The following is a 26958-nucleotide window of genomic DNA, read 5'->3' as shown; positions in this document are numbered from 1 at the left end:
ACGCAATTGTTACAAATTTCAACACAGTTTTAAAATATGTGCTTCAGCCTTCCTTGATCTCTTAAATGATCTAAAGATCATTCAGTTAATGGATGCCAAGTATTTGTTGTGCTCACTGATTTACATAATTTGTTTCCCACCTCTCAACATTACCCAGTTGTCTTACGAAAAGATCTCTGTCCAAACTCGATCTCTATCTCTGTCCAAACTCAATCTGAGAACCTTGTTGTTTAGAAGCAGACTGAGCTGCTCTCCACCTGCCTAACTATCAGTTTCTCCACCTGCTTGGCAGCTTGTGGAATCATCTGCAAGACAGTAGCCCTGATAATATAATCAACTGTAGCTATCTTTATAAAGCACAAGATCAGACTTCATTAATCAAAAGGGCAATTCCACTCTACATCATATAGTGACAGCGCTGCTTCAAATAATGTTGCTTTGCTAGAAAGCAAAGCTCTGTAATTGAGGTGAGTGGGAAGATGTGTAGAACTTCTGGTTTTCAAAATGATGTCAGTGTCTGAAAGTGGTTTTGCTTTAGTAAATTAAATACTCATCAAGAACATGTCTTCATAGGAAATAGTTATGGTTATTCCAGTCGAAAAGATTTCAAGGACCTATCTACAATTTTATGTTATGTAATGATATGTAACTGCATTTATAAAATTATTTAAAACTTGAATCCACTTGAATCCATTGTGTTCCCCTGCCCCCGGCCCCCAATTTCCTGGAATAATACGTTTTTGTGTGTTTATAAGATACTTTGGAAGCATTACCATATATGTTGGTTCATAAATTAAAAGTTAGAAGTCATTGTCCAAGAAATGAAATTATTTCAAATCAAAAGGAGCCTTGCTATGTTTATACCTATGCAAGGAAATCTTTTCCTCTCTATGACAAGCAGCATAGGATTGAGTAACTGACATGAAAATATTTGAGAGTCCTAGGTAACCTTCACAACCTACTCACCACTATGAAGCTCTCTGATACTAATTTTTAAAAGTATATGATAAATCAGCAACTAACTCTTTTTTCCCTTATCTCCCATATTCCTTGTTTCTCTTTCTTGAAAGCCCCGATATCCTTTTCCCTTTTCCTATTACCTTCTCTCCTTTTAGGGATGACAAACTCCGGGTGGGGCGTGAAAATCTCCCAGGATCACAACAGGTTTCTCAACTACAAATACAGATGTCTCCTTAGTGTTTTCCACCTCCAGGATAGGAAATTCCTGGATATTTGATGGTGCAGCCTTGGGTGGATGAGGTTTGAATAAGGAAACAACCTTAGCATGGTATAATGGCACAGTGTCCACCCACTAAAAAAAGCATTTTCTCTTTACAAAAGGGAATATATTTATATTTGTATGATATTTGTATCATATCATAAAATAATTTATAAATTATTTATTGTATTTATTCTAGTGTATTTGTGTGCATATTTATTACATCATATTTATTAATTTATTGATAGTGTACTTAACAAGGTTATTATATATTTCGATGTATAGTCTTTAATTATGGTGGTTAATAGGCTATTGTTTACATTATGTCCATAGCATTGCTGGCTTGATTTTTTAATCCCTATTATTGACAAGCTTGTCATATTATTTCCCTGCTGATGAAGAAGTTCAGCAGTGAACAGGGGGGGGGGGTAATCTATAGTTTCCCGTCTGTCCCGCTTTTGTGACCATCTCATTTACTTGCAAGCAATCTGTAACTTACATGTTCAGATTCCACATGTGAGAATGCTTCATTTGGCCTGCTTTGAGACTTTGTGATTGCATTTACCTTACATTGGGACTTTTCTGTGCTTCCCTGGCTAAGCACTTATGTATGTTATCATCTTGTTTTATATGTTAGCTATTACTGTCTTATGGTTGAATTTTCTCTGTACTTTTTGTCACTATTAAACTGAGCACTTTCCTGTGTTGCTGTAGCATTAGTTGATAGCTAGGGTGGTAGTATGAAGCTAGGGTGTAGTATGTTTCTCACAGGTTTTTGTAGAAGTCCATTTAGCTCCATGGAGCACTTTTGGGCAACCAGGGAGGTTTTCATATTTTCTGCCTCCTCACACTGCCTGAAAGCTTTCTAGAGGTGGTGGATTGGCATGGTAGCATCACCACCCCAGTCACCTTGGGGTTTGGATGGAGCTATCAAACTCCTCAATGTATTTTTTCATTTTTTTCCCTGCAAACCTGGGGTTATTTACAGGTTTGTAGAAAGCTCTGTCATGCCTGTTCACAGGTCCAGTCACCAAACTTAAGTATCCAAAGATTTGGACAATTTGTTTGAATACAGATATCAATACAATGTATATAGATGTATGTAGATTGGTATCAATACACACACACACACACAATCTATCTATGTTGTGTTTTTATATATGTGTGTATATATGTTAGTGTAGATAGATAGGTGTATAGATATGTATATAGAGACCAATATAATAGACATTAATACAAAAGATGCCAATACAGCAACAAATGAAATCAATTATTGGAAATTTACAACCTTTGAAGAAAATAAATTTGATAAACCAAGCAAACTTATAAAGCCTTATACTAAAAATCAAACAAACGAATCAAACCCTGGTATCTCAGATGAGTCTTTAGAAGATACAGACTTAACAATATGTTCTACTTACTGTGAAGTTTCCATGCAGTAAAAAGACATATTTACTTTTCCTGTTGAGGGGGTTTACCATTACTCAGCATTTCAAAATATTATTAAGCAATTTAAATGCTGTAAGAGAATGCCTTTGTCAAGAAAGAACATTTCTCTTAGATGCCATCCGAAAACCATAGGAAAGAATCCTGGACATGCCCTATCTTTGGATTTACATAGTTTTCTGAAAATTGTATTTTTTTACCTTAATAATTTCTTCTTTTTGCTGAGGTAACTGAGTTTCAGATTCATCCAAGAGTATTTCTGCACGATACATCCAGGTAGTAATATTAGCAACATTTTGATCAAAAGTCTCCATGTGTTTCTGATATGCCTGTAGACAGATATATGGAGGAAATGTTTTCTTAATAAATGAACAGCTGTACCAAAGAACAGCAGGCTATGAAAACTCTATAAATATTGCTCAGAAACACAGAATAAAGAACTAATTAGCAAATTCATTAACCATTATGAACTTGCTCTCTGATCGCTCAGCTAAATTCTTCTGCTGACATTTTTTTTTTGTCTTCCAAGTTTACAACCGTGGTTAAGAAATAAACATAGGGAGAAGTTTTTTGGCAGAAAAAGTGAACTAATTCTATACTACTGCAGAAAAAAAGACTGTCAGGTTGAAAATTCCCGAGCAGAATGGGCCAAGGGATGCTTCCTCATGACGTCAGGAAATGTTGATAGCAGAAAGTAGTGTTTAAGCCAGCTTGAAATAATGCTGAAGGGAATCAAACAGATGCTTGATTCACTTCACCTCAAGACCTAAAATGGGGAAAATGATCTCAGGGGATGCATTTCTTGACATGTCCATTATCCAAGCCAAATTTCTCCTGAAAAGAGTTAGGAGTTATCTTACAAGGTTTCAGGAGTTTGAGAATCCAAGCTCAATTCCTAATCACAAGGGACATTTAAGCTTTGGGTGAGAGTGCCTGCTCGTTGTTTGAAAGTGATGTGTGGTGAGAGGACAGGGATGGTCTTAGCCAATGGGCAGCAGAGACAGCTTCTCTTGGCCTCATATTTGGAGAAGACTTTGCCCCATTGAAGGAGGGAGGAAAGAAAAAAACAAGCCCCTGCTTTTACTTGCACCTCCCTCATCTAGGTACAGGCAGCCGGCTTCTAGTGGCAGTGGTGGCTCCTGCCTACCTCACAAAGACTGAGTGCCACCATATGTCTTGGCCTCAGCAGGGAAGCCAGCCGTGGGATGGTAGTGATAAGGTTTATAAGGGAGTAAACAGGCCCCAAAATCTCTAAGCCTCCCTCTCCAATTATCTTCACTCCCTTGATATTTTATTGACGGTCCAAGTTTGTATATACATAGTCCATAATCCTTCATATTCACAGGTGTAATTAAAGGAAGATAACTATGGGCTTCAAGGGTTTAAAAAAGCTATCTCTGTCTCTATCTCACCATTTAAAAATTTGTCACAAATAAGACCAGAATCGTATACTAATAAAAACATCTTTAAAAGCTGAAGACACCCAATATGTGCACATAATATGTATGTCTAACTGTATTTAAAAATAAAGGAGGAGAAGCACATATTTTGGAATCATGATAGGGCATTATCAAAAAGTTATGTAGAGTTACTTCAGTTATAACAGAATGATGGTGTTACAAGAACTGAACAGCTGTCATACAGTGGATGGAACATATGGTTAATGACGTTGGCAATATTACTAAATTGGTGTCACAGTGACAGCAGCAATTTGTGCAGATTGACTTCTTGTATTATTTAACTGACAAAACCAAAATTCCACCTCCTGCACAAAGCAGCACCACTGTGAACTTGTGCTCAGTTCACTCAGCTCTATTCCTCTGCTGGTATTTCTTTGTCTCCATGTTTTACAACTTTAAATAATTGAAGGGAGAAGATTTTGGCATGAAGAGTATTACCGGTAGTAATTCTGGCGTTTGATCATCATTTGTTGGCATCCATCTTTGGGTGGATGCTGTGAAATAGCAGTTTGGATCATTTAAATAATGAGCAGAAGACATTAATAGTGGTAGATGTTTCCTATTTCTCCCTCACCATGGTGTTCCACCATGACCCCCCAGAATTATATAGGAAATGGGAAAATCTTGGGCATAAACTGTAACAAGGCACTGGGGGGGGGGGACTGTGTTAAGTAAAGAGAATCAGTGAAATTGCTTGATCTGCTGTGTTTCTCCATTTGCAAAACACAGCGATGATTTTTCCATTAACAGGAGTAGGATTATTTTCATTGGACTTCTCACCCACACTGTAGTAGATACTGGGGGAGGGAAAGTGCATCAGCTGGTTTTGGTGGGTTTTCCGGGCTGTGTAGCCATGGTCTGGTAGATCTTGTTCCTAATGTTTCGCCTGCATCTGTGGCTGGCATCTTCAGAGGTGTACCACAGAGAAAATTCTGTTTCATACTGTGTCTAGTGAGAAGGGAAAGTTTAGTTGGGTATATTGTCCATATCCCAGTGTGGGGAACCAATCAGTTAGTGTTTGGGTAGAACAGGATCTGAAGATGCCAGCCACAGATGCAGGCGAAACGTCAGGAGAGAATGCTGCTAGAACACGGCCATATAGCCCGGAAACCACACAGCACCCAAGTGATTCCGGCCGTGAAAGCCTTCGACAATATATTTTACCCGGCTTTCTACCTCCATGAGGCCACCAAGGTGGCTAACAAATTAAAACGTACATATTGAAATGTCATCTTAAGAGACATTAAAATCAACACACCAATTAAAACAAGTTAAAATCAAAGCTTAAAATAAGTACAAATGATAAAAACAACACCTAATAGGGGAAGAATGAGGGATCATTGAGGAAATATCAAGCCTAGTAAAAAGTCTTTACCTGTGGGTAGAAGACAGCTACAGAAGAGGATAGGTGAATTTTTGGGGAGAGAGAGTTCAAGAGTTCTGGTGCAACTACTTAAAAGACCTTCTCCCAGGTTGCTGCCCACATTTCAGAAGTTCATAGCATGCAAAATCGGGATTTTGAAGATGACTGCTGTGGTTGGGTAGGTTGATAAGGGAGTAAAATGGTCCTTTAAAGAATGTTGGTCCCAAACCATATACAGCTTTAATGGTGATCATAGCACCTTGAATTGTGCCCAGAAACAATTTGGTAGCCAGTGAAGATGGAACAAAACTGGAATGGCATGGTCCCTACAACCCACTCCTGTCAACATCCTGGCTACAGCATTCTGCATCAATTGAAGTTTCTGAAAACTTTTCAAGGTCAGCTCCATATACATCACATTGCATTAAAGTAATATTTTCCCATGATCATTTCTGTTCCTGGAACTCCAGGCACCACCTAGAGGCAAGGTGAGGTAATTTGGTTGTGATGTTCCAGGGCGTTTCATCACTCAGGAAAGTAAACAGTGCACAACACAAACATTAATTTCTTACCATCAACAAGTTAAACCATTCCTCAGCTCGTGAAGTAACTGCTATCCAGTTGCTGCTCAGAAGAGTGACTTTATCATTCACTAAGCTCTCCTTCCCTTTAAGCACAGTCTTCAGTCCTTCTCCTAAATCAGTGACATTCTTCAGCTGCAGCTGACGTTTCTCTATCTCTTTCTGTGTTGCCTATGGTAAGTATATGTGAGATGTTTAAAAAAGAAGCAGATCTTGGAAGAATAAGATATTACAAATTTAAATGTATATGTTACATCATAACATTGCCACAAATGGACTGGAAAGGGTCTAATCCTTTTCAACATGGGAGTGCATGAAAAACTGATAGGGAAATTTACATCTCCTCAATCAAGGGGCTACTGACTCCCCAAAATTTCTTTGTTTAGTTATCTTCTCTTCTAGCACTTAGATAATTTTTTTAAGAAAGTATATACTGTTAGAAAAATTCAATAATATTTGCTGTTGGTTACCATTAACCATTCTGCTTAAAAGCTTCTCTTTATTTCTTTTTAAAAAGGATCTTTGAAACTACAGCTACCATATTTTATACTGAACAAAAAACTGGGAAATTTATTGACTCAAGTATAAGCCTTTCAACTTGACTCAGTAGCAGCTAAAAACAGAAGATTTGGGAGCAAGATGAAATAGAGTTGTTTAACAGAGTTTGCATTAGGGATGAGCAGCTTTCTAGCACTCTAGGAACACAAATGAACAACTGTTTTCCTCAAAATGTAGAATGATTCTGGGATTCATAGCCAGGCCAGCCTTAACTTTGCTCCAAAGAAAGTCTTTGTCTTCAGCAACATCAGTATTTGGCAGTAAACTACTGTATGAAGAATTGTATTCATCTAGAATGCCACACACCAATAACCTTTAGGAGAAAAATGCCTCAGTTTCATTTAACACACACATACACACACACAACCTAGTTGTAATGCTATGCAGGCTGCCCTTACAGCTTGTTTTACAGCTCTTTGGTGAGTTAGAAAAAAAAGCAGCAACATGCTTACCGGATCCCCACAGCAGCCCCAGCTCCGACCTCCATCTTGGAATTACCATATATACTCGAGTATAAGCCAAGGGGAGCTTTTTCAGCATAAAATGTGATGAAAAAGTCAGTTTATACTCGAGTATATATGGGAAATTGAATATAGTAAAAATCATTATCTTAAATTTTCAGAATCTTCTTGTTAATAGTTCTCTGTTATAATCTCTATGGTACAAGCTCCGTTTATGAAAAAGTGGTGATTTGACTGTACACTGGTAGACTAGCAAGTATATTACAGTTGATTAGTATATTTCTCATGTGCATGAAGTTTTAATGAAATGTTTCCTTTCCCTTTGATTTTATTACCTATTTGTAATAAGAAACTAGGAGCAGAGAAATAAAACTCTATTTCATACTCGTTCTACATAGCAGACCTCACATATTAGTTATATGGCTTTGTACACAATCAGTATGCAATGCAATTTATCTGTAAGCAATCATTAATGGCATGTTTGTCTAGTTAAGTTGCTGCTCCAATGTACTGAGTAATCCAGACTATTTCAGTATGTCTTAACTGTTTTTTTACATGTAAAAGGAACTGAAACGTGAGTTTTACACATACCAAAAATGCTATATTCCCCATAAAAATCTGTCTCTATGGGCAAGATCCTATTATAGGCCTACTTGAAAGTATATAATACTTCTTTTTCCAGTTAATTACTTCCTCTTTGGTTAGGGTATGGCAGTTCTCTCCCAGCACTCATGAATCAAAGTTTATGTGGTTAGGGCAATGGTGGGATTCTAACTACAAGTCTGCCCCCTCACCCCCCATGGTCCCCTGCCACACCCCCGCTGCATAACTTCCATGACCCCTCATGCCCCCACCACACATCCCCCACTGCCCACTTACCTGAATGCTGAGCTCCCCTTTTTGTTGGGCCGGGGGGAGGTAAGGGAAGGCAGCAGCTGTGGCTGGATCAAGGCTTCCTTCTCTGGCATTGGCCAGGAGGCCCAGGTGCATGGTGGCTGCTACGGGGAGGGGGACTGGCTGGCTGAAGATCAGCTGCCAGGGTGGCCTTCCCAGGCTAAGGCAGGTCACGCCACTGGCCCAGGCACACAGTCTAATCTGCAGCTGACCAACCCCCCACAGAGGGCCGGCCGCTGCAGCCCTGCTGGAGGTTGCCCACGCCTCCCAGTCGCTGCCCTAGCTCGCACACCAATTGGGCTGCACGTCTCTGGTGGTGCGGCCTTTGTGGGGAGGCCTGCTCGTGCCCAGCTGCTGTGGGGTTCTGAAAGCCTTCTCACTCTTCCTCCCCTGGGAGAGGGAAGGATGAGGCTTTTAGCACCTCAGAGCAGCCAGCCCCTTTTAGCAACTGGTTCGCTTGAACTGGTGCAAACTGGCTGAATCCCACCACTGGGTTAGGGCATACATGCATATATTACACACATACACAAAATTTTAGCATTTATGATCATAGTGTGATTATGAATAATACATAAATAAATAAAACAACTTTGGCAAACTATAAAGCCTAAAACCAATATTTAGGTCTTTCTCCTTCTTCAGTGGAATAGGAGCTGATGATTTACAATTGATTTATGAATGCAGGTGAAACCATGCAGCTTGTAGGAAAATAGGAATTAATCATGTAGGAAGGAGAAAGGAGGACTGAAAATTTAAAGTGAAAACAATCTTGAGAAGCTTCAATTGCAATTTGACATTGCACATCAGACAGCATGCTGTTGCAATAGTGTTTTAAGTTTTTAAAAAGACACAAGGATAATCTAAAAAAAAGATGGAAAACACAACCCAGAAATTTTGGAATTCAAGACATTAACTACAGTGACTCCTGGCTAGTCCGTAAAAATTTAATGAACAAATTAGGAATTTTCAGACTATTCGAAGCTAATGTAAACCCGACCCATATCTGAATGCAAACTAACTTTCCTGTGCATAGAACTTATGGTAACTAAAGGTTGTAGGATATATTTAGAAAGGTTACAAATACTTTTCACTGTGTTTTCTGCAAGGTGCATATTTGATCCTAAAGAAAGTTTATACATGCACACACCCCTCCTCTCCTCCATAATTTCAAAATAAAATGCAAAAATCACTAATGTTTAATTTTCATTTCTTTAGAAAACAACTGTGTTGTGTAAATATAATACTTTCTTTAATAAAGAAATATTTAATAAAGAAATGTTCAGAAAGAGGACATGAATAAGGGAAAACTAAATTCCTGAATTACATTGCTCCCCATGAGTATTCTGTTTTCAAAACAATCTTGCTTAACTCATAAAATAACGTGGTTTCCCCTATAAAACTAACAGAGGTATCTTAAGTATGTATTTGAAAATACACAATAGAGTCCAAGATAAGGGTCTTAACATTATTTTATCAGCAATACAGATTGTATTTACAGAATCAATTATCATTAAGAAGTGCATTTTAAGTTCTTAATACTCTTAATGCAGTCCTACACCACATTCCTTTGATTTCCATGGACTTAGAAAGGTATAAGACTGCTTGGAATTGCACTGCCAATCTTGTGTTCATTCTACTTTGGCAACCGACTCAATTTACTGTTATTCAACAGACTCAGGCCATTTCCACACGGCCACGCTGGGGGGTGCGTCGGCGTATACAATGCTGACACACACCCCCAGGACCATTCGCACGAACAGTTCCGGTAGGGGCAGAGAAGACAGCGCAGCGCTGCACCGTCGCCCAATAGACGTACCTTCCCTGCAACCTTCCAGTGCATCACCCAGGCCAGGGGACACGCCCCCCTGCCCTGCACAACAGCTCTGGAGTCACAGGGCATGGGGGGCATGTCCCCTGGCCTGGGCGACGTGCCGGAAGGGGATGGCGCCTTCCAGCCACTGCCGTTCACACGGTTTCCAGAAAACCTTGCTCGGAGAGTGAGGTTTGGAAACAGCGGCTTCGCACCGCTGGGGGGGGGGAGCAAACGCACAGGCGTTTTTGCCTTCCCTAGGGTGCTGTAAAATGCCTGTGCAGAAAGGGCCTCTGACACACAGCTACCATCAAAAACAACAGCCTGGGCTGAATTCCATCCATGTAACATTTAGAATATTCATCTGCTCCACGATATCATGCCATGCATTTCCTTGCAATTGTTGCATATCTTGGACTTCTGCTGACAAAAAAGGGAGATAATAGAAGGGACTTAGAAGAAAGTGCACCTTCCTCTTCAATAACCCCACAGCAGTACCTAATGGAGCTGATTATGCTGATGTAATATGCAACATCAGACATCTGTTTCAATAATACAATAATAGTTGTGTGTTTTCTGGGCTATGTGGCCATGGTCTGGTAGTTTTTGCTCTTAATGTTGAACCTCCATCTATGGCTGGCATCTTCAGGGGTGTGTGATGGTAAGATGTGTTTTTCTCCAAGGCACACACATCTTACTGTGGCATACCTATGAAGATGTCAGCCATAGATGCGTGTGAAACATTTGGAGTAAAAACTACCAGACCATAGCCATGCAGCCTGTAAAATCTACAATAACCAGTTGATTTTGGCCTAGAAAGCCTTCATCAATACAATAACAGTTTATTTTTCTGGCGTAGTTCTGTGTGATGTGTAAAAATGCCACCAATACTTAAATGATGGGATTATAAATATTTATGTAGCGATATCAAATGGATTAACTGCTATAAAATGATAAATCACAGGACAACTATTAGATACTACTAAGTCAGTATATTAAGTTTTCAATTTATGCCTGAGGGAAACACATGAAAACTCATGAAAAGCTAACTAACCAATTTGTAAAGCATAAAAAGATACCTAGAATTTTGTTGTCACCCTGTCTTGACCTTTTACGGGATCCTAAAATTGTGATGTGGCACCTGACTCCCACCTTGCTGTATGATTTAAAATTAATACATTCTGGATTATAAAATTTCTTGTTAAAATTAACAGCATGTTAACAGCAAGTACAAAATAAATACATTTATTAGGAGTAAAATATGTTAATAAAACTTTTAATCGTGTAAAATATATGTTTACAACTGTGAGAGGAAGAAAGTATGTTGTGACAGTGAGATAACTCCAGGAAAACATATGTGATGTTTACAAGGGAGGAAAATATATATTATTACCTTGCTCCAGGCAACTTCTGCATCTAAATTGATAGGCATGCCTTCTACTGCTGATCTCTTTGTCAGTTCTGAATCTGTCACTGCCAGCCATTCTGTCAGAGTATTCATTTCCTTTCTCAATTTCCGAGATAATTTCAAACATTTCTCTAGTTCTTGCTTTTTTTCCGTCACCTGCAGTGAAAGAATTTTTTTGATAATCTAAACTTCAAAATGTTTTACCATCAAAAGTACTACTCTGACTCATACCCCTTTCCTTGCTGTAATTTTTGTGTTCCCATTACTTGCCAAACAACTGCACTTCTCATGACTGTTCAAGCCACCTGTCTTCCCATTTGAATGTATGGTTGCCACACCCACTGGTGTACCTTTTTCTAGTGACCTCAACAAAATGGCAAGAATTAGCACTGGAACATTTGCCATATTTGATAGGTGCTATGCCTTTTTAAATATTAAGATACATATTTTGACAGCTTCAAAATCAGTTATTTATTATTCAACCAAATACTGAATGACAAGGATTAATTATATCTTTGAATTTTCAAAAGTAGCTTCAAGGAAAGAAACAGAATGAAACTAGACATTCTCTGACTTTATGCATATTTAATTACAGTTCAGTCACACACACACACACACACACACACACACACACACACACACACACACACACACACACACTCGGCTCATCATCATTAGGCAAGACCTGCATGTGATCTATAATTAAGCAAGGTGAGTATGGAAAAATAGTGATACCAGTCAATGTCTTTCTTTTTCTTGACAGCTTGGTGACTAACATTAGTTTGGCATCAAAAACAAAGCTAGGCTTAGGAGAATAAGTGGGCATGAACACTGCAAAATCCCATTAATCATACTGAACACCCCAAGAAGCTCAGTAACTGGAATAGGTTAACACCCATAGAACAGAAGGAATCAACATGTGTCATTTGTTGTCTTGTATTGATTCTTCTTCCCCAGGAAGAACAGAGGCTAGGGCACTTCAGTTTCTGCCAGCAGACTGCTTATGCCCCTCATGTCTTAATGACAGGCTTTAGTAGCTAAGCAAACTTGACACACTATTTTCATTCAGTTCTGAGAGCAGCTCTTTACCTCTGCCAACAGAAAGCACAAAAATTATCTATCAAGCTTGAAGAGAAACAGCGTTAAGAAAAAAATTGGAACGTACCTGCTAATTATATTAGGCCATTTTTGCACTGCAAAATTACACCTGGTTGGACCCAGGATCTTACGTACCAGGACAATTTTGCCCCAGTCTGTGCTTCTGCATGGATCCTCACTTCTGCCCCTGTGCTGCTCCACCTGTTTCTGCATGGGCACAGGGCTTTTTACATTTGCCCCATGGTCTATTCTGCACATTCGTGGACAACCTCTGTTTCCCACATTCTGATTGGCTGCTGGTTGTGTCACACAAATGACATCATTCACCCCTATTCCTTCCCTCACTTTCACAGGCCATGGATTTAGAAAGAAAAAGGGGGAAGGCAAAAAAGGGGGAACAAAAAGCAACAAAGTCTGCCCTTCCCAGGTAGGATGGGAGGAAAGCGTGTGAGTGGGGGGGGAGAGGGGCTGCAGCCTTTCTGCAACGGCTGCAATGGAAGACTCCATTTAAGAGATGAGAAAGGAGCCCTTTTACGCAGATGACAGCTGGGAAGCCGCAATTCTTTTCATGCTGCCTCTTCTCCTCTCTACCCCCACCTATAAATCTATCCCATTTCCTCCAGCAGATGCATTTCTGCCACTGCAGCTCAGCAGAGGCTGTCAGATCCTTCGGAGTGCGCAAGGCTGGAGAGAGCAGGGACCTTTTAGCAACTCATCCTTGGGGATGAGTGAGTGAGGAAGGTGGGAAGGAAGGGGGGGAGACTCCCCATTGCCACATTCCTGCAATGCCAACAGAGAGGCATAATATTGTTGTTCGCTTCTCAAACATTAGACTTTTATCCCTCCCCGTGGCCGTAGTGGCTGATACTGCTCCTCAACCCCTCCCTCCACTTTGGGCTGGACACCTGCCTCTGCTTAATGTGAACAAAGCACCCCCCATCTCTGGCATTTGCATTCCCGGCTCACACTATCAGCGTGGAAATCAGTGGGAGGGCCAGAATGGCGAGGTGGGAAAAATACAATAGCTCTGCCCCAGATCTGCTCCTGCAGTTTTTGCACAGCAGTGGGTTCATGCAGGGATATTTAAAAAGTACCACCTTGCTAACGATTTTTGAAATTTGTGGAGCAAAGGCAATACAGTGGGTCGGCACCGTGGTCGCAGCTAGGCAGACACGCTGCAGCTCCAGTAGCCATGTGGAATTCTCGACTGCACAGGTATATTTCCCATGCTCACACTGGTGCAATTTCGCTGCGCAAAAATGGCCTTAGATGGGTGTCATCTGAATTTGTCTTCAATTAAATTTCAAATTGCATTATATTGCAATGAGACAAAGGCTGTTCAGAAACTGATCAAAATGAATGAATACAAAATAATATCTATTGTTCTCCAATAATTTGAAGTAGATATTGGAAATTTGGTATAGCAATCTAGTATGATACTCGAATTGATTGCAGTCATTTCCTTTTAACCAGTTTTGAAAACTATTATTCGTACTTAGTATTTTCTTTTTGTAATCTGTTTATGAAAGCTTAAAAATTATTCTTAGAAGAACATGGACGGAAGACCTACTTAAATAGATCATAAATGTGCAGAAATGACCTATTGATTTAGTGGGGTGCTATGTATCCCCCAGTAAGTGGAACAGTACTGTAGTTGCAATGTACAAGGACAAAAGGGACCAGTTATTTTGAAAAGTAATGTCGTAAAAACAGTAATTATCACCCCTTTCATTCACTATCGGTCAACAAACTGCTAAAACTCTGCTGCATCAAGTAGCAACAATGTTGATATATTCAATAGGTTTATATTTCTAATACAGTTTTTACTATACAATGCATTAAAACTCAACCAATTCCTCCATTATTTTTCATACATGCAACAGAATGCTTTCCATGAAAATTCTTACGGTGCAATTCACATTCCTCTAAGTCTTCAATTGATTTAGAATATTAGTCTGTTTAGGATAACATTGTTAATCTGCCAGATTTACTGTTTGTACATTTTTTAGAAGAGTTGGATCTCCTTGCATCCATACCCTATTTGATAAAGGAACTTTTCTAATTATAAAACAACTTTCATTTTCAAGTTGTTAAAAACATACAATTATGTGGACAAGAGGTACTTCATTGGATTTTTAGAAAGAACAATAAATGAAGGTGCAATTTTAATTTAAAATGTTATTGCAAGTCCACTATTAAACCACAAAGTATTGAAATAATTCCAACAGTGACTGTATGGATTCGTAGACTATAGTTACAGTATTTCACCCTAATTTTGACTTTAAGCACTACAAAAGAAAATCAGGAAATACTGCCATCTTAAGGTCTTCCTTTTTTACACAGCTACTGTGTTTGTCATCTCTGTCAAAACAGCTAATACTTGTGAAAACTGTTACATGGTGATTCATGTTTCTTGCATCTGCATTTTTTAGGCAAAATAACTATGGGCAGAGTGCATCAGTAAGATTGATTTATGGTCTGGTGGAGGAAGCCGACCTATCCCTCAGTTCTTCCAAGTTATTTTTCAAGCTGAAATTGCCTGCTCAACAACCTTTTCACCCACAATTGAAGAAAGTCAGAAGTTTCTATTTGTTTTTGATAACATATGTTGTGCTATTTCTCTCATTGCCCTACAATTAAAAATGAATGATAGATTAAAGTTGTTACCATTTTTAAAAGGAATGCAATATGTTGAATGGAAGAGTCAAACTTGTATGAAAAAATAGTTTACATTATCTGAATATTTGAAAAAAATATCTGAACACACAAACTTTAAGACAAGAATTTACACCTATAGAGAGGAAACATTTTTCATTTTGAAAGGAGACACTGCAATTAATTTTGCATTGAACCTGGACCAACGTACCTTGGCACCCAGGTCATTGTACTGCAATTTCAAAGTTGTCAGTCTTTCGTCCAGTTCCTTTGGATTCTCAGTTTGCTGCTTTTGAACAATCTGACGTCCAGTTTTTATTACTGTTTCCACTTCAGATTTCACTTCACTAAGAGTCTTATACAATTTCTAGGCAAAGCAGAAAAAGAGAAAGCATTTAAGCTGAATATAGACTGATCTGGGAGATCATATTATGTATAAAGTATCACACTGCAAGTACTGACCATACAATGATCCAGCTGTGACTGCACTGCTTCCTGTTCAACACTTCTCAGTTCCAACTTTGGCACTTGCATCTTTACCTCATCTAGAATTCTTTTGCATTCCTGTAAGCGCTGCTCGAAATTGGCTGGTTTCTGGAACAACCGAAACTTTATGGAGACATCTTGTAGTTTTTTCTGAAAAAGACAATATGACAGGGTTGGATGCAAGGTCTGCACAGTGAGCCACACTTTGTTGCAGCATATTTACTAATAAATGCAAGTGCCAGCATGTTTTGAAAAGACCTTTTACAGAGTACATAGAACAATAATGTTGCTACATACTTTGGAAGATTCTGACTGTGTCCTTTACTGTTGTTTGGATGATATGCACAAGGGTAATGAATAAAGCCAAGCTGCTGGCATGGGATCTCATACTGGACCTTCTAAACCAGCAGTTCTCAACCTGTAAGTCGCGACCCCTTTGGGGGTCAAATGACCCTTTCACAGGGGTCGCCTAAGACCATCAGAAAACGGTGTTTTTATATTTTATATATACCAATTTTATGGTTGGGGGTCACCACAACATGAGGAACAACATGAGGAACTGTAGTAAAGGGTCGCGGCATTAGGAAGGTTGAGAACCACTGTTCTAAACCTAAGTAATTGGGCTCAAAGGCCAATAGAAACATGTCAATCTGGAAATTAGATGGGTGTTGGCAAGTGGTTTTACAATGTGCTAACTGTCGTTTTCTTTAGATTTATAGGAGCTGTTGAGCAAATTTAATTGACAGTGGAAAGCTATTTTACATAAACTATCAAATAGATAGTAATGTGAGCCTCGTCATGAATGAATTTCCTTATAGTAGATAGCCTACGGGTTTATTATAAATGGGTTCACTGGTTGAATAAAAACTAGCCAATTGCATGGATTTCCTTTCTTCCAAAGAAAAATTCTAACACAGCTTAATGTCCTGAGACATAGTGGCTTTTATAGAAATTGGAACAGCAAAATTTGGAGATATAAAAGATAATTATAGCTGGGTGTTATCAGCATATTGATGACCTCCAGCTCCAAAGGGGATGTCATGTTCCTCATTGAGCTGACTCTGGATACCAGTTCAGGAGCTTCAGAGAAGAAGACTGAAAAGCCACAAACATGACCTGAAGGAAGAAGGAAACTCCAAGAGACCTTCACATGGTAGATGCCCCAGACTCATCTGTTCCTGAGGCTGTCTCTGAGGAGCCTGAAGCTAAAACTCCTCCATCAGAACATTCCCTTAAGGAGCCTGAAGTTGGAGCTCCTTCACCAGAATTTCCTTCTGTCTGCCAAGGTCCTAGGAAAATAATCACCAATGCATGACTTGGCCCATGAACCCACCAGGATCTGGCTACTCCCAGCTGGAGCAGCAGAGTGGGAACTGGCCAGCCAATAACAAAACCCCACAGAAAGAATTATAGAGTTGAAAGATACCCCCAAGGGCTATCAAGCCCAACCCTCTGCAATGCAGGAACACACAATTAAAGCACTCCTGACATATGTTCATCCAGACTCTGTTTAAAAACCTCCAAAGAAGGAGACTCAACAACTCTCCGAGGCAGTGAATTCCACAATCAAATAGCCCTGACGGTCAGGAACTTCTTCCTAATGTTTAGGTGGAATCTCTTTTCCTACACCTTGAATCCACTACTCAGTGTCCTAGTCTCTGAGGCAGCAGAAAACAAGCTTGCTCCCTCTTCAACATGGCATCCCTTCAAATATTTAAACATAGCTAACGTGTCCCCCCCCTTAACCTTCGCTTCTCCAGAGTAAACATCCCCAGCTCCCTAAGCCCCTCTTCATACAGCATGAACTCCAAACCTTTTACCATTTTGTTTGCCCTCCTCTGGACCCATTCCAGCTTGTCAACATCCTTCTTGAATTGTGATGCCCAGAACTGTACACAATATTCCAGGTGAGGGTTAGACCAATGCAGAATAGAGACATACAATTATATCCCTCAATCTTTTCACTATACTAATATTGATACAACCCAAAATCACATTGGCTTTCTTGGCCACCGCATCACACTGCTGACTCATCTTTAGTTTATGGTCTACTATGACTCCCAGATCCCTTTCGCATGTAGAGTTGTCAAGCCAGGTGTCACCCATTGTATATCTGTGCATTTAATTTTTTCTGCCTAAGTGTAGTATCTTACATTTATCTCTGTTGAAATTCATTTTACTTGTTTTGGCCCAGCTCTCTAATCTGTCCAGGTCATTCTGAATTCCGTCTCTGTCCTGGCGTGTTCCGTCTCTGTCCTGGCACTCCCACACATGCCAGCTGGGTGACCTTGGGCTAGTCACAGCTTTTCGGAGCTCTCTCAGCCCCACCTACCTCACAGGGTGTTTGTTGTGAGGGGGGAAGGGCAATGAGATTGTAAGCCCCTTTGAGTCTCCTTCAGAAGAGAAAGGGGGGATATAAATCCAAACTACTACTACTACTACTACTACTACTACTACTACTACTACTACTACTACTACTACTACTACTACTACTACTACTACTACTACTACTACTACTACTCTTCTTCTCCTTCTCCTCCTCCTCCTTCTCTGGGGTATTAGCTATTTCTCCCAATTTGGTGTCACCTGCAAATTTGATTAGAATGCCGCCTATCCATCATCCAAGTCATTGACAAAAATATTGAATAGCACTGGGCCCAGGACAGAACCCTTCTTTCTAGGATAGGGCTTATTCTCCAGGAGGGATCATTTAGTATCATCTGGAGCAGGAAAGAGCACCTAAGCATGTAACAAGCTGTGATCATAGAAAAAATGATAAAAACCTTAAGTGAGAGTTATATTTGCCTTTCCCACCAGTCACCAAGAAAAGAAGAGGTCCCTTGCCAAGGAGGCCCTTGTCAGGCTGACATGGCTCATGATTTGTACATCAACAAGCTAGAGAGTCAGTTTATTCAGATTCGGTTAGCTTTGTGTGTTGTTTTGTTTTTTACCAAGAGTGTGAAATTGTTTCACTGTATTAATTTCTCTCCTGCAAGTAACTGCATCCACCTATCCTCATTAAATCTGTTTCTCCAAAATTAAAATTAGAATTTGTTGTTTCAAGGACTTAGTAAATACTCTCTCTCTCTCTCTCTCTCTCTCTCTCTCTCTCTCTCTCTCTCTCAGTTAAGAGCTGATAAGACAAGAGAAACCCAAATTAGGATAAGACAGAACTTCAACAGCCAGGATGAGAGTGGGAAAATATCCAGTTTCCAAGAAGTGATCTTTACAATCCCCATAATGCTGTTGATGTCTATTGGAGAAACCAGACAAAATCCTTATAGACATGACCAGATATGTTACTGGGTGCAGGGATTTTTGATCTTACTTTTTGGAACAACTGACACTTAAACCACAGGGGAAAACCCTGCTTTTAAAAGATTTTCTTCAGTTACAAAAGCAGTTGACTATGTAAGATCTGACAGGTGTTTGTTACTCAAGATAAACAAATTTAAATATCCTTCTTATTGAATCAGGTGAGGGAGCTTTGAGGCAAAGAATAGTTGTTTTATTTGTTGTTATTGGTGTATTTTAAAGAAGAGATATAAAGGAATTTGAATTTACAAACCTGTGCAGTATCGATTTGGGAGAATATTTTTTTGGCAGCATCTTTACCCCGGTTTCGCTTTTTCATTTCATCCAAGCTAATCTCATGGCTTGTCAACTCTGACTGAATTTTCTGTGGGGAAAAATGCAGATATGTTTGAAATCAAAGTAAATAATTTTCTTAAGAAAATAATTTAAAAAATTATATCCAGTATCTGGAAGAAACTGTATAAAATCACTGTGATGCTGTTGTGCTCAACTGTGCCTTAATTTTCATAATATTTAACAACAAATGTGAACCCTCAAAGAATTATGGAAGACATCTCATTTCCCTGTCCCGTACTAGTTTCTCTTTCCTTCTCCTGAAAGCCTCTATATACTTCCTGCTTTGCCTTTTTTCTCCTTAGTGTTGCCAGCTCCAGGATGAAAAATGCCTAGAGATTTGAGGGTAGGGCCTTGCAAGGGCAAGGTATAGGGAGGGATACAGTCACATAACTACAATGGGGCAGGGGGTCACGTGGGGGCAAAAAATCACCCCCACACCCCTCCCCCTTTCCCCCAGCTCCCCAGGCCTGGCAGAAGCTGCTGCTAGGCCAGCCTCGCCGGGCCATGCCATTTTGCTCCAGGCACCATTTCCCCCTATATCCCTGTGGGAGACATGACCTTAGAAGGGTATAATGACATATAATGACATAGACCTTAGAAATGTATAATGACATATAATGACATAGACCAGGGGTCCCCAAACTACGGCCCGGGGGCCAAAATGCTTAGCCCCTGACAGGGCGATTTATCGGCCCGGGCCAGGCATGGCAGCGATGGCTCCATTCATGTGCAGTGGGGGCTCGAGGGAGAGGAGGAACCGGCCCCATTGCTTGGCTGTTGATTGCCCAATGCTACATGATGGCACCCCAAATCTCCACATGGCTAATTTTCTGACCCAGAGTTGGAAACCTTACACGTGGCAACTTCTGCTCCGCCCTTCCCTCTTGGCTACTCCATGTGTTGCTCTCAGGCTTTCTGTTCCATCTCACTCCCATTGGCATCAGCCAAGCTGGTGAATCGCTCACTGGCTGCTAGGGAGGAAGAACCCAGGAAGATACCTGATCCTGGGTTAGATGGAATGCTTCATTGGGAAAGTTCTGCTTTTTTTTTACAGGGGAAGGTATTCCACAGCCTCCCCAACAATATTTGGAGCCCACCCTGTACTTGACATACTTTGGTCACTGTTCTAAAAATAGACCATGACAGAAATGCTGAAAGGTGAAATCAAACATTTTACAATCATTTGTGCATAGGAATTTGTTCATAGTTTTTTTTGTCCGGCCCTCCAACAGTCTGAGGGACAGTGAACTGGCCCCCTGTTTAAAAAGTTTGGGGACCCCTGACATAGACCTTAGAAGAGTATAATTACATAGAATTCACCTGCCAAGCAGCCATTTTCTCCAGGGGAAATAATCTCTGTCATTTAGACAGCAATTGTAATTCCAGGCGATATGCAACTCTCACCTGGAGGTTGGCAACTGTAATTGCTCTGGCTGCTTTGGAGAGTAGAGTATGACATTATTCCACTCTGAGATCCCTCCCCTCTTCAAACCACAATCTCTCCAGCTCCTACTCTCAAGTCTCCAGGAATTTCCTAACCAGGAGTTCACAACCCTATCTCCTTCCCATCCTACATCCAGTCTAGCTTTATCTGCTCTTCCATCTTACACTTCCCTCCCCGCTGTCCCTGGCAGCCTCTTGGAAATGTATGACCCACTGGTACCATAGGGAATCCTCAAGAACTTGTAGGGGACCACGTCACTTCCCCTTGTATACCCTCAGGGGGAGGGCCCCTGTGGCCATGGCTGACACCTTGGCGGCTGGAGGGCCAGTCACTCTCTCCTGCAGAGCTGTGCAGGAGAGAAGGTAAGTTTTTTTAAAAAAGAATGTGGGCAAAAGCTGTGGTTGCCACCCGGGCCCCTCACATGGGTGCGATGACAATTCAGGATATTCAAAAATATTCCAATATCCCAGGTTCTTCCATTTAACCCAGGGCAGGGCCGATTTAGGGGTGGGAGCCATGCAAAGTTCCCACCCCAAACGGTTTTAATCCCAGCCCTCACCCAGATTAAATGGCCCGTGCGGAAAGGGCCTAGGAATGACGTTAGAGTTGGAAGGTGAATATGAGCGTGGGGGCAGGTTAGAAGGTTAGTATTGGGGTCTCCAGAGGGTGGCAAGAAAAGGCTTGGGGTGTGTCATGAGCCAGTCCCTGGGTACTCACCAGGACACCAAGGACTCTGAGGCAGAATCTGAGGACACAATGCAGCCAGAGTTGGCTGCTCCTGGGAAGACCAGGCAGCAGAGCCAACACCCAGCCCTTCTCTGCCTGATGACATACAAGTGAAGGAGCCTGCAGATTCTCCTAGGGAATCCTGTGATGAACCAGCTGTGCATAGAAGGCAGAACAAGGCAGCTACTGCAAAACCACAGAAGGAGTGGCCATTTGGCAGCAAAGTATGGGAAATTGGAAGTCTCTACGATGAGGATTAACTCCTTGCAGAATCCCAGCCCCCTGAACAAAATTCTCGATATAAGCCTTGTTGTGAGCTTGCTTCTACCTGGGTGAACAAATGTGTTACCTGTTGCCGCTGTGTGCCTGGTTCTGCACTGATTCGTAACCTGCTCCTCAGTTCTTCTTGACCTATTGGACTGTGACCTGACTATGCTTTGCCTACCGCCTGCCTTGACCCATTGGACTGTGACCTGACCACGCTTGTGCTTGCCATCTGCTTTGCCCTGCGGGGTCAGATCTGGCTATGCCCCTGCCTGCTAGCAGCACAGGGTGGGGGAGGGCTGAAAGGTGTGGGTAGGGGTGGAGGAAGGGTGGAATTTAGATGGTTGGATGGGAGAGAGTGGTAGAGACGGGCTTTGTTTGGGATTGGAGGGCAAAATGGGGGTGCTTTGCTGGGCCCTCTGTGGGCCCAGCATTGCTGGGGGGTGGGGCAGGGGGTGCTTTGTAGGGTCTGCCCACCCAGCCCCAATAACACCAAGCCCACAGAGGGCCAGCATTGTTGGGAGGTAGGTAGGCAAGGCAGGGGGAAATTCTTTGCCAGGCCCTCCATGGGCCTGTCGTTGTTGGGAGGGTGGGCAAGGGAGATTGTGGTTTACTGGCCATCTATGGGCTGGGCACTGCTGGGCAAGGTGAGGGGCAGGGCAGTTAGGCAGACTGTCTGTGGCCCGGTGTTGCTGGGAGGTGGGTGGGCAAGGCGGTGGGTGTTTTGTTGGGCACTCTATGGGCCTGGCTTCACTTCTGGGGGTGGCAGGGAAGTGCTTTGTTTGGGGTGGGGGTGCTGGCCCAGCAATGACCAATAGGGGTGCAGGATGCACAGGCCTTTGGTCCCTGTGCATCCTGCACATTAATTGGCTAAGGGTTTGTCATTGGACATTCGAACCCTTATCCAATTATGTATTGTAAGATATGTTTTCCTGAACACATTAGAGCTATAAGGTAACACCATAGTTTAGGAATGTGCTTTATAAAAAAATAAGGGGTGTTGAATTATGCCACTATGTATAGGATGTATTACCAATTTGCTTCATGTTGTCATTATGTTTTCTACTAATGTCATACATTTTTTATTCATTATATGTACACGGTATACCATGCCTAATATCTTATTCTTATTCAGATTTGGTAATCCTTATCCTAGTATATTGCTTGTTTGATGTTTCCTCCTATTGATTTTATTTACTGTCATGGTGCTTATTAATATTGTCTCTTCACATGGACTATTAATGATTTACACTATGTAATCCATTTTGAGTCTCAGTGAGAAAGGCGACCTATAAATGCAGTAAAACATCATCATGATTTATACATCTAATTCTAAAGTGTGCCTTTGCCTGCAGATACTGCACACTCACCTCAATCAGATGTTTCTGTAGACTTGGGGGGACCCCCTAGGTCTGCAGAAAGATCTGAACTTATCAAAATGGGAGTTTAAATTCCTTTGATTTTTAAAAAGTCTGATATAGCAGTAATGCTGACTTTTTATTTAGTTGTTTTTTGTTTACAAAAAAACTCTTTATTTTTAAAATAGCATACAACCATTCTTAAGATGGCTGCATTTCATAGTATCACCACCAGATGGATGTGATGTTAAACATGAAGCTAAACCATAGTCAAACTTACCCTAAGTTTTTTTTAAAAGCAGAATAGATTAGGACAAAAAGCACAGAGCTTGTCATTTAGAAAACTTCAGCAAAGCACCAAAATAATCACTAATATATTTCTCAGAAGGTATGTTTTTGGTTTTGTGAACAGTATAATGGTTCAAATATCTACCCATTCAAATGGAAGAAAATATTAGCATTTCAATCACCATTTAGAAAAATATATAATTAAATATATATAATTAAATAGTGAACAATATATATAATTAAATATAAAACAAAAATTGAATTCAGCTAAAATATCATTTGTGACATACAAACTTAAAAGAAGGAAAAATAAAAGAATATTAACACATTCCCCTTCATATTAGATTATGAGCAGGTACATGCCAATCCAAGTAATTAACAGAATATCTGTGATTGCATAATTCCTGTGGTATCTAATCAGCTTTACTAGGAAGTCAACTAAAAGCAGTAAAGTAGTGGCTGACGGCATGAAAAAATACCACAGCGAGAACTTACAGCATCCATTTTGCTATCTTGATGTAATAGCACAACCTTCACCAACATTAAATGACTTCTAATTTTATGTTATAAAATAATTTTATGTTAGCTTAAGGAAAGATAAAATGAAGGCAAAACATGATTTTACTGTAAGGTAAATCTGACCTTTGGAAGAGTCATATTATTATGTGTACTGCTGTCATTTTATTCCAGACAAGAATATGGCAACTAGGAATTGCAAATTGAACTTTCTAATTCAGATCACTGAAAATTTTAGAAGCCACTATCAATGGGCAAAACAAAACAATTAGCATTTTAGCAGGTGCTTTAATGACAAAGATATTTAAGATTTACATCTGTAAATCTTACCTGTGCTTCTTGTGGTACTTGTGCTGCATCGATTCTGTCTGCAATGTAACCTGTTAAGTGTCGATCGATAAAAGTCAGGGACTCTTGGATCAACTGAAGAGTTTTGTCAATCTCCTGGGCAGAGTGAATACTTTGTTCAAGAAACTTTTGTCTTCTCACAGCCTGAAAAGAAAAAAAAAACCCGCACCATTTATTGAAATATTTAAGTCTCCATTGAAAAATACTGATTTTATTTCAAAGAAGAATGTTCAAATATTGCACAACTACCTTTTTATAAGATAAACGTCTCTTTTTCCCAGCCATTTTGCTTTTTAAAAAAGAAATGAGCACAAACTCATTTTAATATTTAAACCACCCTCAAAGAGCAAAAACAAATATTTAGTAATTCTATGTTGAGTAGAAAACTAGAAAACTAAGTTCAACCACTCTCTAAGGACAGTTTCTCATTCTGAGGCCTAAAAGACCTTCTGATCTCATTATGTATCCCAAGAGATCTTCTTTCACTACCGTCATCGCAGTCCATTTTAGGATAATCCATTTCAATAAGTGAGAGGGATAAAAGATCTGTTTATAAAACAAACACTCATACAGAAAGTATTAATGACTCGTAAGAACATGAATTAAATCACGGTTCTCAAACGAACAATTAAACCCCTGTACCTCTAAGGATCTTTATGGTTCATTCCTCACCTTTTAAAAAGCACTCTTTAAAAATTCAGCATCAGATTTACAACATTTGAACATTACAATAGTCAAGCTTATCTTATGATTAGTATAGCAAGTTCTGATATATCAACTTTTTTTTCTTGGAGACTTGACTGATATTTATAAAGTTGCCCCTTGTCGGGTTGGCTTGAGTACTGGGGGATGGGAACTCTGGTCTGTGTGAATTTGCTGTGTGAAAGTATTATTCTGCTGCTTCCTGACTTCTTATCTCTCCTCTGCTAGCTAGTGAAGGGCCACATACTTTGGTCTATAGCAGTGGTTCTCAACCTTCCTAATGCCGCAACCCTTTAATACAGTTCCGCATGTTGTGGTGACCCCCAACCCTAACATTTATCCATTTTACAGATGGAGAACACTGATGCAGAGAGTCTTAGGCGACCCCTGTGAAAGGGCTGTTCGACCCCCAGGTTGAGAACCGCTGGTCTATACTACAGCTGTGGAATTGAACAGTGGGTGGGAGGATGGGCACGCTGGTTACTTTAAAATAGCTACATCTTGGCTGGGGCAGCAGAGACATCTTGGCACTGTATGGGACTTATCTTACTTGCAATAAAGAAATCTTTGTTCATGAACACCTGTTTCTTTTTTTTTATAAATAATATTTATTAGGTTTTACATAGCATACATGATCATAAGAATAATAACATTTTGTTGACTTAAAAAAAACACAGTTAAGAGATTTATTTGTTGGTTTCCCCTATTCGGGGATTGTCGTCCTCTGTTTGCTCTATTTACAATGATTAGCTTAGACTTCAACCAATCGTTACTATACATCTCAAAGTTCCAACCAGATAACACATGCTAGCTTAGTTTTTTATACTAAATTAACTTTTTACATTGTTTTCATTCCTTTAACAGAACAGGAAAGGTAAAGAAAAATCTGTTTACAAAGTTGAGGAGGGTACAGCCCTCTCTCAATCCTTTAGTGAACTTGAAAGGAGGTCTTGAAGAAATCCTTCAATGGTGCCCAGTCTTTGTAAGTGTCCTTAAGTGGCAATTTCCCTGTCAGCAAATCTAAGTCCATGCAGGTCCATAGTTTTACATACCAGTCCTGGAGAGTAGGTATTTGCGGTGATTTCCAATGTTTAGCTATTTCCATACGGGCCGATGAAGCTATATAAGTCAGTAATTTTGAATGACAAGTTAGATTTTTATCTTTATATAACCCCAGTAGATAAACTTCTGGCAACATTTCAAATTTTAATTGCAGTATTTGTTGGGTTTTCTTATGTATTTTTCTCCAAAAATTTTGTATTTACACGTCCACCAAGCATGGAAAAAAAAGCCTATCTCCCTACCGCACTTCCAACATAAAGGTGAATAATTGCTGTTTATTTTGGAGATTTTTGATGGAGTGATGTACCATCTATGAATCGTTTTACCTATGTTCTCTCTTATATCGGTACATGTTATATTTTTGTAGGCGTTTTTCCATATTAATTCCCACTCTTCAAGTGCCAAGTTTCTGCCTAAGCTTTTGCTCCACTCTACCATGCTAGATTTTATAAGTTCTTCCTCAGTATCCATTAATAGTAATAATTTGTAGATTTTACTTATTTGTTTCCCCCCTCCTTTTCCAATTATTTCATCAAAGATTGTTTGTTTCATTGTAAAACCTCAGAGATGTTCATCTTTTTTGAAGTATTGATACAGCTGTACATAAGTAAACCATTGGCATGGCTTTCCCATTATAGAAATTTGCTCTCTTTCTTTTAATGTAATTTGGTTACTTTGCAGGATCAGTAGTTCTTTATACGTTGGCCAGTTTATTCCTTCGTTCTTATCTCTTATTCTTAATGCTTCCATATGGGATATCCATAATGGAACTTTCCTATAGAATAAGTTTTTGTATTTATCCCAAATTTGGATTAAATGACGTCTCACATAGTGATTATTAAATATGCTATATTTTTTGATGGGTCTGGCCATAGTCTTTCGTGCCACCCCATCTGCATATTAAAGCCCTCAAGGGTTAGCAGTTCCGTATCCTGTAGTTCGATCCATTCCCTTATCCATATGCATGCACTCGAGGCCAAATATAAATACAGATTGGGTAATGACCAACCCCCTCTTTCTTTGTTCATAGTCATGATCTTGTATCTGACCCTAGGTTTTTTGCCTCCCCAAATAAATTTTGATATGGAGGAGTTCCATTTCTTAACAGATTTCATGGAGTCAATGAAGGGGATATTTTGAAAGTAGTACATAAATTTGGG

General features: G+C 40.0%; 1 protein-coding gene across 3 annotated transcripts in view; it reads right to left on the bottom strand.

Moving 5' to 3' along the window:
- DMD (dystrophin) overlaps positions 1 to 26958 on the bottom strand; it is a 1175169-nt gene that overhangs the window by 663271 nt on the left and 484940 nt on the right. For 2 of the 3 annotated variants that reach the window (XM_048495459.1, XM_048495460.1), the window contains 7 exons: positions 24017 to 24178; positions 19008 to 19118; positions 15416 to 15589; positions 15165 to 15320; positions 11186 to 11356; positions 6061 to 6240; positions 2866 to 2994 (listed from right to left, as the gene is read on the bottom strand). In XM_048495459.1, coding sequence (XP_048351416.1) covers positions 2866 to 2994; positions 6061 to 6240; positions 11186 to 11356; positions 15165 to 15320; positions 15416 to 15589; positions 19008 to 19118; positions 24017 to 24178 — 1083 coding nt within the window. Of the gene's footprint in view, positions 1 to 2865; positions 2995 to 6060; positions 6241 to 11185; positions 11357 to 15164; positions 15321 to 15415; positions 15590 to 19007; positions 19119 to 24016; positions 24179 to 24283; positions 24445 to 26958 lie in introns of those variants that run through there. The other variant, XM_048495467.1, reaches the window with a different exon arrangement.

Source organism: Sphaerodactylus townsendi, linkage group LG04 (assembly GCF_021028975.2).
Source record: "Sphaerodactylus townsendi isolate TG3544 linkage group LG04, MPM_Stown_v2.3, whole genome shotgun sequence".
Classification (NCBI taxonomy): Eukaryota; Metazoa; Chordata; class Lepidosauria; order Squamata; family Sphaerodactylidae; genus Sphaerodactylus; species Sphaerodactylus townsendi.
This window is presented reverse-complemented; position numbering and strand designations above follow the sequence as displayed.